This window comes from Aspergillus lentulus, assembly GCF_001445615.1.
Source record: "Aspergillus lentulus DNA, contig: Alt04, strain: IFM 54703, whole genome shotgun sequence".
Lineage (NCBI taxonomy): Eukaryota > Fungi > Ascomycota > Eurotiomycetes > Eurotiales > Aspergillaceae > Aspergillus > Aspergillus lentulus.
In genome coordinates, this window is record NW_028322122.1 from 4007518 (window position 1) to 4021416 (window position 13899).

Here is a 13899-nt window from a genome sequence, read left to right on the forward strand (position 1 = left end):
CATTTCCATAGTGCCCATTTGCCTAGGGCATATTTAGCCCTCGCCTATGGATCAACGGACCCTGACTGACAGAACGCTATATTGGCACTAAGTGGGGGTTTCTCGGCGCCATTTATAACTTACCAATCTCCGACCGTCGCTATTCTCCTCTTAGGTGAATCGCCCGCTGCTGGTGGAGAGTACCCCGTACTATGTCCAGATCGAGTACTTAGTCGACATCTTGTCGACAGGGTTTGTGGAACCTGGCCTATAATAACCACGGACAGTATATGAAATGAAACCGACATCGCTTCCCTCCGATCTCGTATTGGAGGATGGACTATGGAGACGCTACTTGTTAAGATTTTACGGCATTTTCCCGAACCGGTCATCGATTACTCCAGCGGAGTTAGGGAAAAGCGAGGGCTCCCGGGTCCCAGGCTTACCATTGGTATTATCTAGTATAGCCTGGATAAAATCGCCCTCGCTGAGTTTGTATGAATTCAGCCTATGCTTCTATCTCAAACCGGGCTACTGCAACTAGTCGGGTCCAGGCGACGGAGTACGGACACAATGCCGTTGTTATTATTATTATTATGTGCTCGTCTCAGCTAGTTGCAGCGGAGGAGATTACTCTCTTCATCACTCTGTCCCGTGCGGGCTGATCTGCCTTTGATTCTACCTGAGAGAGCGACTTTTCTCGGTAATGGAAGTGGTCAAAACATACTGTACATTTGTCAGTGCACTCTTATGGTGACAATTGGCATTCCTCGATACAGTGACTTGAGTTGTGGAACGATTCCTATGTCGAAATGAGAGGATTCAGAAACATATTAAGGGCTCCAGAGGATACCACTTGTCTCTCATCCAGATGTCCTCCCTCTGGGGGTCGCAATTGAACCACAAGCAAGAATTTTCTTGCCTGTTCGAAGGAAGCTAGACCACGGCTGGCAGTTGGTCCCCTGTCTAGTCTGGATCTCATGTACGCAGTATATTAGCCATAACACTAGTCTGATTAATGCCAACATGCCAAGAAGCAGAGTATTCACCTGAGCCGGGAATTCGGACAACCCCTGCTCTTTTTGTTTCCTCCTTGGTAGAATTTCCAGGGAAAGAGAAGATGAAGGATTGAACTCCGCTGCTATCTTAGCGAGACTGGAAGCACCGCCCTTCTCGAGAGAGTAGGCCGACTATCTGAATCCCACTTAGTGAAGCGTATCCTTGCCCCTGTTCGACATCAAACCGTGTCTCTTTGTAAATACGGGGCGGAATATGTAATTCAACTGGAAAGCTACCAGTAGAATCTCTTGTATTTTCAAACGCTGGGTCACTGTGTTGGTCTTACAGGAGCACAAAACTTTAAACGGATATCTCCTGTGCGCTTTGCAGCTTCCGAGGCTTTAATCCCGGTGGCAAGCCATGTTTCTGTCGATTGTTCCTGCATCTCGACTAGACCGACCGAAATCTCATTTCATCCATAAGAGGGCAGAAGTACCCCAGACTCTTGAGCCCCAAAACGCATCGTACTGTCTTGCACGGTTGCACTGATCTCCGCGCGATTGCCTTCCCGACGCGGCATATAGGTGGATCACGTCCCCGTTGCCATGAACGGCTCCCGACGAAGATCGACAAGACCCAAGAACTGAAAGGAGACCGATCGTGATCGGACGGACTCGAGATGACGAGTCCAATTCACCAGACGTTCGAGGCCTTGGTTCCCCGGCAATCGACGCCTACATTCGAATTCCCCCTCCACACAAGAGGCCCTACCAATGCGCCTCGAATTCTCGCCATTGTGGGCTTTTTGACGGGTCTATCGGCCTTGTTGGTTGTGCTGCGCTACTACGTGCGACTGTTCATTCTGCGAAGATATGACATTGAGGATGGCATCATCCTTATAGCCCAGGTAGGTGGTGGTCTCCAGACAGTCTTTTGACGGGCAGTACTAATCGTATCCATTGCTGACAGGCATGCGCTTTTGGTGTCCTTGCATGTTTCATTGGAGAGACACACCGTGGACTGGGCCATTACAACCGCGATATTGGCTTGGAGGACTTGGGGCCATTGTCCAAGTGGACATTTTTCCATGCAATTGTCATTGTGTTGGGGATAAGCTCGGTCAAGATATCGCTTGCTTTCTTTCTGCTGCGATTCGCGTCACAGAATAAGTTGATCAAAAGGTTCATCATCGGGGCGCTGGGTAGGTTCGAAATGGCATGCTAAAGATACTTGACTGACTGCTGACTGTCCGAAGTGTTTCTTATACTTTTCACGATTGCCTGCATTCTAACACTGATATTCCAATGTATACCTGTCAGTGCAGCGTGGGATTATACCCAAAAGGCTACAGCAACCTGTTATTCAAGCAAAACCTACCTAGCTATTGGCGAATTCAACAGTGGTAAGTTCCTCTTTCTGTTCTAAAAGAATGGGGTTACTTACTGACAGTGCCTTCAACAGCTATCAATATCGCCACTGACTTTGTTTTCGCAACGCTGCCGGTTTTCATGTTCTATAATATCCAGGTCAACAAGCGCACTAGGGCCTCCCTAATGGGAATTCTCAGTCTTGGATACTTGTAAGTTGTTTTGGCCCAAAGTTACAATTGAAAACTCATAGAACGTCAGTGCATGCGCCGCAGCTATCGCCAAAACAGTTTACCAAAGTCGAGTGTTTGAGGAGCAAGATGCATGGCGGTAGGTTGACTACTCGGTTTCCGTTCCAGTCTCTTGCAGAGCTAACTCGAGTCCCATGACCCAGGGACCCTAAATTCCTCATATGGAACTGGTACGTTTACCTCTTTTCTTCGACACGCAGCATGGAACTGACTTGTTCTACAGCGTTGAGCTCAACGTTGGCATCGTAGCCGCCTGTTTCCCCACGATCAAACCACTCGTCAAATCTGTCATCGGAAGCACTTGGAGTTTGGCCAGCAACTCCCGCTCACGAAAGCGAACAAACAACGCTTACTACGGACAGTCATCGAGCCATGCATTGGGCTCCATAAGACGCAGCCGGTTAGAGCATGAAGCGCAGAAGTACAATGTGCATATCGATGCTGTTCGAACATCCTTGTCAGCGTCTGAGGGAGGAAGTGAGGAGAACTTGGCGTCCCATCCGCGTCTTCAGCGTCTGTCGTCCTCGAGAATACTGCGCACAACAGAAGTAATTGTGCATAGTGAGGGGGGAAGCGATGCGGTTGGGCCGGGTATAGGACCCAAACGGTCAGTGGACGATCGAGTATAACCACGACGTATGACTGATCTCCAAGGCATGAGCATGACTTTGTTTCCAAATTATATCTCAAAATAATATGCTAGTCTTCTTTCATGAGTCATATTGCTGACGAGCCTCGCCTTCCACTTTGGGCGCTGTCACTGATCGTAACCTTCCGCTGAGAGCTCTTCCAGGCTCATAGTGATGCCGATGCAAGTCGCAAGGAGGTATCACAGTCACAATAATGCCTCCAGTCATATGGTCGTTCACCTTTATATTACAGGCTTAGCCAAGACGATGAGCCACGTGACCCTACCTCTCGTCGTCTTCGCCGCTTCCTTCCAGTGTCCATTGTCCCAACATCAAGTAACTCTGCACCTTCTGCTCATCCTTAGACTCGTTCTTGGACTCTCCAGACCTTCAGTCCAGGTTGGTGAACCCTGTCTCCATCGGAAAGTAAATCCGAGTCTCCGAGGTGTCTCGCGAATCACACCAGAGGATTATCGCTTTTTAAAATCCACGCGAATGACAGTACCTTGGCGTTACTAAGCGATCCAATGGTAGCGTACGCTTAAAAGCACGTGCCTTCGGCTCGCTTGGCTACAACTTTGATCTCTCCATCTCCAGTTCGATCCAAATTGCTTCACACCGAAAGTTCCTGCGAGGACCCTACGCCACTTGGCCGTGGATCAAGATCTTCGCAGCAGGCACACTGGGTCAGATGGAGACAATACGCGCGGAGTCGCTTTGTCCTCATTTGAGGTCTCCACATTGAATACTCAAGTGCCCATATCACGCCGCGTTCAGTGCAGCATCGGCGCTATGGGGGACGCAGCAAGGTTGCCGGTGCTTGCCCCTGCTTCCGTTGGCACACCGCGAGCTGTGGGGATATCAACTTTCGAACGTCGCCGTCACATCGCTGTGACTGCTTGCGCAGAGTGTCGTGCCAAGAAACGTAAAGTAGGTTTCAACGAGACGTACCCATTCGCTAGCGGTGTTGACTTTCTTTCCGCCATCAGTGTAGCGGAAAAAGTCCGTGCGCGGCATGTGTGTCGCTGGGCATAGAATGTCTGCTTGACTCGGAGAGCAGTCACCGCCGCTTAGTCGGTACTAAACGACGAGGCGGTGAAATAGAGATTAAGAACTCGACTTTGAAGAAAAAGGTGCAACCGCTGGAGGATGAGACTCAGTCGTTAAGTCGCCATCCGCCAGATGTGTCAACGGCGCGTGCGGAGGCCTGCGAGATGGCCGTGATTAGCTACGAATCTAGCGAGACTCGCGCGTGTGATGCTCAAGGCACTGCCTCGACAGATATCGTCAAGAAGACCGGGACTGTTTCAGTCTCTGTGCTCAAAGATAGCTCTTCCGATCGGTCGACAGAAGACTGGAACAGCATCTGGGCTATATATGAGAGAGTCTGCAACTGTGCACCCGCAGACCTCTTCAAGGTGGCCAATGCCATCCGCAGTAGCTCGGATCCGACACTAGCAGCGCAATATTTGCGCCAAGTCTCCCTTGGCCGACTCGCTGATGCCCACGTCGGCTTGTCGAACTTAGCAACAGAGTACAAGCTGATAAGCTCACCGAGGCTGCAGGCCCTGTGCGAAGAGCCCATCCTTTTCGCTCCTGCAAAGCCATGGACGACCATCACAGACAGTGACCGACTGGTGTCGCATCTACTCTCTCTATACTTCACCTGGGATCATCCCTGCTATACGTGGTTTGATCAACATTTGTTCTTAGCTGATATGATAGCTGGTCAGTCGAGGTTCTGTTCACCACTCCTTGTAAATGCTGTATTAGCTCACGCCTGTGTAAGATGAGCCTTTCTGTCCCTCAACCTCTGCTTTCCTGACGGAATCCGCAGCTATACTCCTATAGTCTCCGAAGACCGTGGGATCGTTTTAAGGAGATGGATATGTGTATCCGCTTCCTGTCGGAAGCCCGGCAGCTCTGGGTATCACATCCCCAGCCTACCTTGACCTCAATCCAGGCACTAGTTGTCATGAACCTGACCTACAACTGCCTGGGTAAGGACAAGATCGGCTGGTCCTGCTTGGCGGCAGCGATCCACATGGCAAATGAGCTCAAATTGTATGAGCCGTTGTCTGGGGTCCGCAGCGCAGGGTTGGTTGAACCCGCCTGGAATAGAGCACATGCAGTTACGGCCTGGGGCCTTTTTGAGTGGCAAGCGTAATAACAGCCCCCTGTTGAAGTTTGTCTACACCATATCTGACCTTGTAACAGACTTGCGGCAAGTGTAGTTGATGATGCTCCCCGTCTGGAGCACCCGCCCTTTTATGAAATTCCATATTCAGACGCCGATTTTCTCGACCATAGTCAATGCTGGCACCCCTATCCTTTCAGCGGCCCCCTCTACCCATCGCGTCTCTTCTCAACGGTCAGAGCCAGGTTTGGGTTGAGCGTGGCTATCAATGACGTGACCGAATTCATTTTGGATTCCCATCATGTCGCTCCTACTGTCGAGGCCTTTATGTTAATCCACGAAAGACTCGCCAACTGGTTTGTCGCACTAAGTCCCGCGCTTCATCCTTCAAAAGACGCACCGCCACACATCTTCATCATGCAGTAAGTCACATTAACCCCTTGCCACAATCCTTGTATTGCAGCTTACAACTATAGCCTCCAATTCCACCTCAGCGTAGTCGCCCTGTGCAAGCCCATCCTCACCGCAGGAGGCGAACCCAACCCCTCCGTCCTCAGCATCGCCAACAAAGCCAAGCTCGCCACGCGCGAAATCATCTTCCTCTTCAAGCAAACCTTCGGCTGGAAGTCCGCCTCCAACTTCCTCAACCACGCCCTCACCTACGGCGCCTTCAACGCCTTGCCCTTCGCCAAGGACGGCGATCCCCGCTGGCGCCAGTCACTGGAGACTTGCATCAGCGGCCTCTGGTACATTTCCTTTTCCTTCCCCGTGTGCAGGTACCTGCTGCGCGCGATCCAGCATGCGCTTGTTGCCGCGGGGTTCGCGGAGACGGATCTTTGTCCCGAGGTTACACGTATCCTACGATATTTTGCGCGTAATGTGTGGAAGAAGTCTCTGCTGGACACGTTGCAGAGTCGATATCCAGCCTTTGATCCGCAGAATAGCTTGCGGTCGGTGGAGGATTTGCTGGTCTCGGTTGAGAGTTTGGCTTTGAGTGATGAACATGGCTGATTACGTGATTGTGTGATATAAAGCGGAGTGCCTCATGGAATGTTGTATGCTAACTTTAGTCATCCTGAATGAAATCTTGCTGTTATACAAGATGACTTATTGTGATCTGCATTCTACCTATAGATGTCGCATGTTTCGTAGCCAGATGACACGTGACCCTTGCGGGGTGCTCAGCCACTCCCAGGCATCAACATCCCTTGCAGAGCTCGACTTTACCAAATGCTCCAATATCAGTGGGAAAGAATATAAAACAATATAGTATGTAAGAGCCATCATACAATGCAGCTACAGAAAGACCACCAAACATAATGCCCACCATAGAGCCGGGCGATGTCCCTCCAACCTACAGGATCGATCTCTCCCGCCCCCCAGCAGAGCGATACGTTGAAGTTGCAAAGACGTATCGCAACGAGCTCAGATCTCTCACCGCTCTCTTCGACGCGCTGGTCGAGAGCATCGCACCCAATATCTCGCTAGAATGGGTGAAACGCCTCGCGCGCCTGTTCTTGCGCCGCGTATATTCCGACGAGGAAACGGAAGAGATCCGGGGTATCAGCCAGGCGACCGGAATCGAGATGTATCTGATCGTCTCACTGAATGTGCTTCTCGATGTGCTGATGGGGTGCACGAGCGGCGCGGCTCGGGCACAGGATCAAGATACGACGTCTCGCATGCTCCATTTCCGAACGCTAGACTGGGGGATGGATGCGTTGCGGCGCGTGCTTGTGCAGTTTGAGTATGTCCGCGGGCCGGATTACGATACCGTGGTCGCGACGAATATCACCTACATTGGGTTTGTGGGTGTGTTGACCGGTGTCCGGAAGGGGTTGAGTGTTTCGTTGAATTTCCGGCCGAATCATGATTTCGGAGGGTGGTTGGGCGATTTGCGGTTCTATGGGAGTCATCTTCTTGTTATGCTGGGCTTGAGGAGATCGATTTCGTCGATGCTGAGGCAGTATATCATTGCGGCGGAGGACCCACGGGGGACTTGGTTTGGTCGCATGCTGGGTGTATTGGTCAGGAGACGTCGGAGGGGTGAGAAGCCGACGCTGCGCAGTATCTGCCAGGAGGTGATGCGCACGCCATCTACAGCGGCGTACCTGGTTTTGTGTGACGGAGCTGAAGCCGCTGTGATTGAAAAGGATCATCGGACTGCAAGGATGGACTCCAGTTCGTCGTTTATCGTTGCTACGAATAACGATTGCCTCGGTCCAGAGCCTGGCTCGAAGGACAGGGACACCGATATAACTTTTGGCGCAGCGCTGACCAGTGGAGAGCCCATGTCAATGACCGAGTTCATCCAAGATAGTAAAGAGCGAAGAGCTTGTATGCAAGCACACTGGGACAAAAAGGTGGCTCAAGCTGGAAGGTCGGCCCACGGTGTGAAACCACGTCATGATCCTTTGCGTCGCACACGCTCCTCTAGGAGTCGGGTGGCAGATCCCCCAGCCGGTTCGACATCTGCCGCCGTGGGTAAGCAGAGTGCAGAATCATCTGAGAACCATGAGGTCGCTGCAACGCCGGCAGAAATAATACAGTGGACGGCGGCATATCCAACAACCAACGAGATGACGCATTTCTCAGCGGTCATGGATCCAACAACTGGAAGGGTGATCTGGATTCGGAGGTTCCGTGATCCTCTCGATTTCGGGCTATGGTAATCTCCTGGAGAGTGTACCATAGCCATTGTGAGGACCAACATTTGATAGCATGAGCAAGAATGTGAGGAACGCATAGTCTCGCTCCAATAAACAGCCAATGTCGTTGCCATCACCCGAATACCTGTAATAAGGGCTCAGTAGGACTATCCAGAGCTTTGATCGGCCATTCCAGCCACTCAGTCCAATCCGGGCCCAGGAAATCACGAATAGACTCGATAAGAAATCTGCCCCCATCGCCAAACATCCACGAATCCCGGCACGAATGAAGTAAAATGCCATAATGAGCCAGGATCACAAGCGCCTCTGGCCGCCGCTGCAGTAGTAGGTCAATGTATTCCGGGGAAACAAGTACCGGCCATCCAATGCTGCCATGACTACTTCCGGCGAGAGATCCAGCAGCCATCAACGCATTCGTCGAGGTCTGTAGGTGCTCTATGGCTTGTTTGTAGATGTCTGTCAAGGTAGCTCCGAGCTTTGCCGCTTGAACAAGGTGGAGAAGTTTCTCGCACCCCGCTCCCAGCCGACCATCGAATTGATAAAGAGACGCACCGTCCGTTAACAACGGCTTGAGGACTGACTGGTGTAGCATATCCCAGGATTTCCCACAGATTGCTCTGACACCCCGATGGAGCCGAAAGCAGTGCACGAACTTGTCCACAAACTGGTCGAAATCGTTGTCCCTGTATACGAGCACATCGCAGAGCGTGTGAAGCCCAAGAATACCCGAAAAGAGGAACATTGGCACGCACGTTTCTTGATTCACTTCCAAGTCTGTTTCTTTGAAATTTGTCAGCGCATGCGTCTGGAGCTGGGCGGCATGAGTCCGGTAGTACTCCTGTCGCTCTGGATGCTTGGTGCTGAGGTGTAAGGCGCTGAAGGCGAGCAGCTCATTCACCACATAGGGTGCTTTTAAGAGCTGCGGCATAATACTGAGGAAATGAGTGGCATATTTCCTGCGGTCCAACTCCGGAAATGTCTCGGTATGTAAATGGTAGAAAAGCTCCATGTGAAGCATGTTCACTGGTGCATCTTGGGGAGTCCCCGGATTCGGGCTGAGACTGGAGCGGCCCGACGGCAGGTTGGTCGCTGGTGAGAGAGACGCAGAAGCCGCAGGGCAATTTGGCGAGTCTACAGGCCGTGTAACCTTGAACACATTGATCCCGTACTCACACACCCGCTCTGAGACGGTGCAATTGGAACATATGGGACGGTTTTCATTGCACTGTAGCAGGATTAGTCATGCTCGGATCGCGACACGTGGGGAATCGGGATGGAATACTTTGATATGGCGGCGCTTGCACTCCAGACAACCATTCCGGGACTTCTTATGAGCTCTGCGTGGCATTGCGAATGACAAGTCACGTACAGTGCTTCAAGCCTATCAAGACCAACAAGATGACGAAATCTCATTCGAGGGACGACCGTCCTGTTCGGTTCGGCTCTGGCTCGCAGGAAGGCGGACAAACTCCCCAAATACGCGGAAGCCCAAAAGCGCACTCAGGGGCCAGCAAGACGCATTCCGCAGTAGCGCTGCAGTTCAAGAAGAAAAGTGTGTCGTGCCTGGCCCGAAAAGTCGAACGACGGATACGCCAATACGAAACCGACAGACACTGCCTCGCAGTGGGCCACGCGCGACGAATCGGAAGAACGCAAACCCGCGTATGCACAGACCATGTGCAATTTTAGCCGCCAAAACGATCCACCCCTTCGGCTCTATACGCGTATAGCTTCAGCTCTGCAGCAACAGAAGTTCTATAGAAGAGTTTGGCGGTTGGCTCTATTCTATTCTTACAAAAGAGGATGCCTAGTTGAGTCGACTGCAATTGTATCCACTGTGTTCGATTTATAAACGATTCATATCCACCATCGCCATGTCTTTCTACTCATCATCCCAAGTCATATCGAGCCGCTGCGCCGAAACAGTTTTCCTGCAATGGCAAAGTTAGAGCCATACAGGGGCGACTACTACCTTTGGAAATATGTTCCATCGATTCCAGCAGCTGTCATCTTCCTCCTGCTGTTCGTATGCATGACAGCCTTTCATTCCTGGAAGATATGGAAGACGCGGGCGCGGTTCTGCATCCCTTTTGCCATTGGAGGATTGTGTAAGTGATGTGTATCCCTTTGCTGTGCGTCTGCAGATTGACTCTAATGACCCCCGACCTCAGTCGAAATCATCGGCTATATAGGTCGGATCGACTCGCACGGGAAGACCGGACAGCTCGGCCCCTACATCATTCAGAACGTCTTTCTTCTGCTTGGGCCAGTCCTCTTCGCGGCTTCGGTATACATGGTCCTCGGACGCCTTATCCGCAGCATTCAAGCAGAGAAGTACTCGGTTATTCGCGTCAACTGGCTCACAAAGATATTCGTCGCGAGTGATGTCCTCTCCTTCCTCGTCCAGGGCTCAGGAGCGGGTCTTATGGCGACTGCGTCGAGTGGGGACATGGGCAACAACATCATCATCGCGGGACTTGTGCTTCAAGTGCTCATGTTTGGACTGTTCATGGTCACGTCGTTTGAGTTTGAACGGCGAATGAACCGCGCTCCGAGCGGGCATGTCTTTGATGCCGACGTGCCGTGGAAGACTCACTTGCATGTTTTGGATGCCGTCAGTGCTTTGATATTGATTCGGTCGGTGTTCAGGGTGATCGAGTACGCTGGGGGGCAGGACGGCTATTTGCTTGGTCACGAGTGGACCATGTACATATTTGACTCGGTACCAATGATCACTGCAATGGCGTTGTGGGTAGTGTGGCATCCAAGTGTCATTCAGAGTTCTGCCTCGCGCACGCAGAGCCAGGCATTGGATATGAGAATGGGTTGATCAAATCCGATCAAATCCTCTCGGTTGAGAAACGGTTCTAACGAGTCTGCTGTTCAGGAATGATTTATTAGATCAGTGTGCATGTCTGCAATTATTAGCCGTCGAAGGAAATAGACAGGTCAGTTGAGCAAATGGTAATCAATTCGATTGATAGTATTTCTTTGGAGAGCCATTTATTTGTGATCATGGTGCATCAAAGTTCTAAAGATTAGGGACATTGGTCATATTGATTAGGAGCAACGTTGTCGCTGCCACTGCAGAAACTGGGATTCGAAAGAACGTCATATTCATCCCTTGTTGCTCAAAGTGTTGTTGATCATGTAATCACATCCATAGCCCTCATCGCTATTTAGATCATAGGTCTCTCAGTGGCAGCTAAGCAATGAAAATGTCCAAGTGGAACAGAGTGGGTCAAAGAAAGAATGCGACTACTTTAGTACTGTGTGGAGAGCAACGGCAAAGTGGACCGGATAGCCAGCAGGCTTAGAAGCGCTGCCTCTTATCCTCGAATGCCGACCGTAAAGGGATAAAATACTACGAGTAAAACGAATGCGGAAGACACAGCCATCAAGGTTTCTGGCAAAGGTTTCAGAATCGACAGAATGGTGGGGGGCGAGTGGATCTGACTGGTTAGCGTAGTGCGGGGTTAGTCGGCCAAGGATCTGGGGAATGCTACAGAGGCGTATTATTGGCTGGCTGTCGGGCGGGGTTGCATTGAACCGGCCAATAGCCATGGCCTACCGTAATTTGGGTACAGATTAACACATCATGGAATTGAGTGGACTCAGAAGTACATGTCACGACTCTCACTAAGTCCGGGAGATCCGGTAGAAGCTATGGTGGATCTGGGGTTGTGGCCCGCCTCGACCGCTGGAGACTGAGAAGGTATGGGCTCACTAGTACTCCGTAGATAGCGATAGAATAAGTCAAATATACTGTCTAGAATTCCACATTATTCTATGATTATTGCAAGGACAACTGAAAAACTTCGGCTTGTACCTTTTATGTACTGTCTGTGTGGTCTGATGATTATGTGGCTTGCTGTAAGTTGCACCTCCTTGCCCAAAACTACTAGTGCTCCCCCTTTCTTCCCCTCCCTCAAGAATCCTACGACGCATTGTACTTTTACCAGTGGACTACCACGTAACTTACGATGGCAGATCAATCAAGGCAACAGCTGGACATTCAACCCCTCCATGACGGGCGAATAATATGCGTTATATAGATAGATAATGTAAGACGACAAGTCACATACATGAAACTCCATCCCTGCCAACTGGTGGCGCAATAATCAGGCCATCCAGACCATGGTACCCAAACAAAGGAAATGATCGTAAAGTAGAAGCAAGACACTGTCTAGCTGCAGGTCGTAATAAGTAATCTTGAATGCAACAATTCCATCTCTCCAGGAGTACGGATCATGTCGAAGTAACGCTCGATCATCTAAGTCGGCTCATGTAACGCAGTGTGAGGTAGACGGCGCCCATGGTTGTGTACATGGCGCCCCCGCCTGCTACCCAGACCGGCCTGTGCAGTGCAAAGGAGGTCTGCGCAAGACCTGCTGTTGTCTTGGATCTCTCTGTGAAGTTCACCTTTAGTCGTCTGCCCATAGAGGCTTTTTATGTTGAAAAGGAAAGCTCAGTACATACCTTTCTGAAAGATTCTGTTTCGTAGAGTACCAAGTTGCTGTCTGGAATAGTTGGCGACGGAGGAGCTCAGGGCGGACAGGTTCTGGATGATTGGAGCTGACATTTTGGCTGATAGGTTGGGATAAATGGGATCACTTCGCAGGTACGTATTGGTGTATTGGTAGGAGGATGTCACGAGTTTAGCAAACACGGGATACCTTGTACTTTGAGAAGGAGTACGAGCATCCTGCAGCCTATATATACTCTTTTCTCGCCATCTTGATGCGGGGTAGTCACACGACAGGGGCTTCCAGGTAGCACAAGAATCGACGTCGACGATTCAGGCTGGTGGCGTTTGACTCGTAGGCATCGACCATGGTTATCAGCATATCCCTGGCCTCTCACGACGGCTACGCCTCGCTTGTGCTGGCAATGATTGGGCATTGTTCTTGATCGCTGGTGGCAATCTGGGGTAGGTCGAAGGGGGTGTGATGCAGAGACGCCCATCCGTAAACCTAATGCACGTATGAGACAGTAACATGCCAATAGGATAACGGTGACTAGGGCAGGGTATCTTATTGCCACCGATTAAGCACTGCCCTGACCACAGGCTCCCAATGGAATCGGGTGAACACTGGTGTTGCGATGAGCTATGGTCAAGTCGTTGAGTGGTGATCTTCAACGCATAGTTACACAATAATAGGACATGGGAGTGGGCCTCTCTTCTATCTTCTTCTTGCCAAATGAAGCGAAAGATGTACAGCCGCGGCGTAGAGCCGTAATCATTCTTCCGTCGATGATGAGTGGCTAGATGACCACTGTCACCTGAGGTTAAGAGCACAATCTACCGTCCCAGAATATGCCAAAAAATGGACGCAGCGGCTGGTCTTGTTCGTGGAAATAATGAACATTTGTTGTGTGTCTTTGGAAGGAATCCTGCAAGAGCACCAGGCTCGGAGGTGCAGCGACAGCTCTACCGCGAAGATTTGCATAAATCTATCATCATATGTAAGAACATCTCCACCATTCTTTCCCCATAAACGGCCGCTCACGCTCGATAAGGACACTTGTGGAATGTCACCATGGCCGGAATGGCAGGAAGGCCACATTCCAGTCAAGATGTCATCGATTAGCCAATCGGATTCCAGGCGTCTACCAGCCCTTCAGACTGACCAGCTTCGGGAAATTACCGTTAAGCTATAGTGAACAGTATCGGATTATCCAGTCGTACCGTTTGGGTCAGCCCACCCTTGCATGGGCTAGTTCAATAATAATGTCCGTAATATCAGAGCTCTGGAATGGATATAGCTTCGCAAGCACCCCCATCAATTTCCTTGCCAACTGGGTGATCTATCAAGAACCCCTAGATCATCGTCCAACAGACTCAAGCCTACTTTAGCTTTGGGCGCG

At 50.8% G+C, this 13899-nt stretch overlaps 5 protein-coding genes across 5 annotated transcripts; 3 read left to right on the forward strand and 2 right to left on the reverse strand.

Moving 5' to 3' along the window:
- Positions 1–1657: 1657 nt before the first annotated feature.
- Positions 1658–6373, forward strand: ALT_2583 (fungal specific transcription factor domain-containing protein; the record flags this gene model as incomplete). Its single annotated transcript, XM_033561231.2, has 12 exons — positions 1658–1885; positions 1948–2179; positions 2234–2380; positions 2440–2557; positions 2607–2675; positions 2740–2766; positions 2820–3144; positions 3823–4227; positions 4281–4915; positions 5077–5388; positions 5443–5784; positions 5839–6373. The coding sequence occupies 12 exons, from the start codon at positions 1658–1660 to the stop codon at positions 6371–6373; spliced, it is 3375 nt and encodes a 1124-aa protein (XP_033417122.2).
- Positions 6374–6681: 308 nt separating this feature from the next.
- Positions 6682–8034, forward strand: ALT_2584 (uncharacterized protein; the record flags this gene model as incomplete). The annotated part of the gene is made up of 1 exon (XM_033561229.2): positions 6682–8034. The coding sequence occupies one exon, from the start codon at positions 6682–6684 to the stop codon at positions 8032–8034; it is 1353 nt and encodes a 450-aa protein (XP_033417120.2).
- A 109-nt stretch (positions 8035–8143) lies between these two features.
- Positions 8144–9379, reverse strand: ALT_2585 (Zn(II)2Cys6 transcription factor domain-containing protein; the record flags this gene model as incomplete). Its single annotated transcript, XM_033561228.2, has 2 exons — positions 8144–9256; positions 9314–9379. The coding sequence occupies 2 exons, from the start codon at positions 9377–9379 to the stop codon at positions 8144–8146; spliced, it is 1179 nt and encodes a 392-aa protein (XP_033417119.2).
- A 588-nt stretch (positions 9380–9967) lies between these two features.
- ALT_2586 (RTA1 domain-containing protein) lies at positions 9968–10861 on the forward strand (the record flags this gene model as incomplete). Its single annotated transcript, XM_033561227.2, has 2 exons — positions 9968–10139; positions 10203–10861. 2 exons carry the CDS (start codon positions 9968–9970, stop codon positions 10859–10861), a joined length of 831 nt encoding a protein of 276 aa, XP_033417118.2.
- Positions 10862–12300: 1439 nt separating this feature from the next.
- Positions 12301–12613, reverse strand: ALT_2587 (uncharacterized protein; the record flags this gene model as incomplete). The annotated part of the gene is made up of 2 exons (XM_033561226.1): positions 12301–12440; positions 12511–12613. 2 exons carry the CDS (start codon positions 12611–12613, stop codon positions 12301–12303), a joined length of 243 nt encoding a protein of 80 aa, XP_033417117.1.
- Between the last annotated feature and the right edge of the window lie 1286 nt (positions 12614–13899).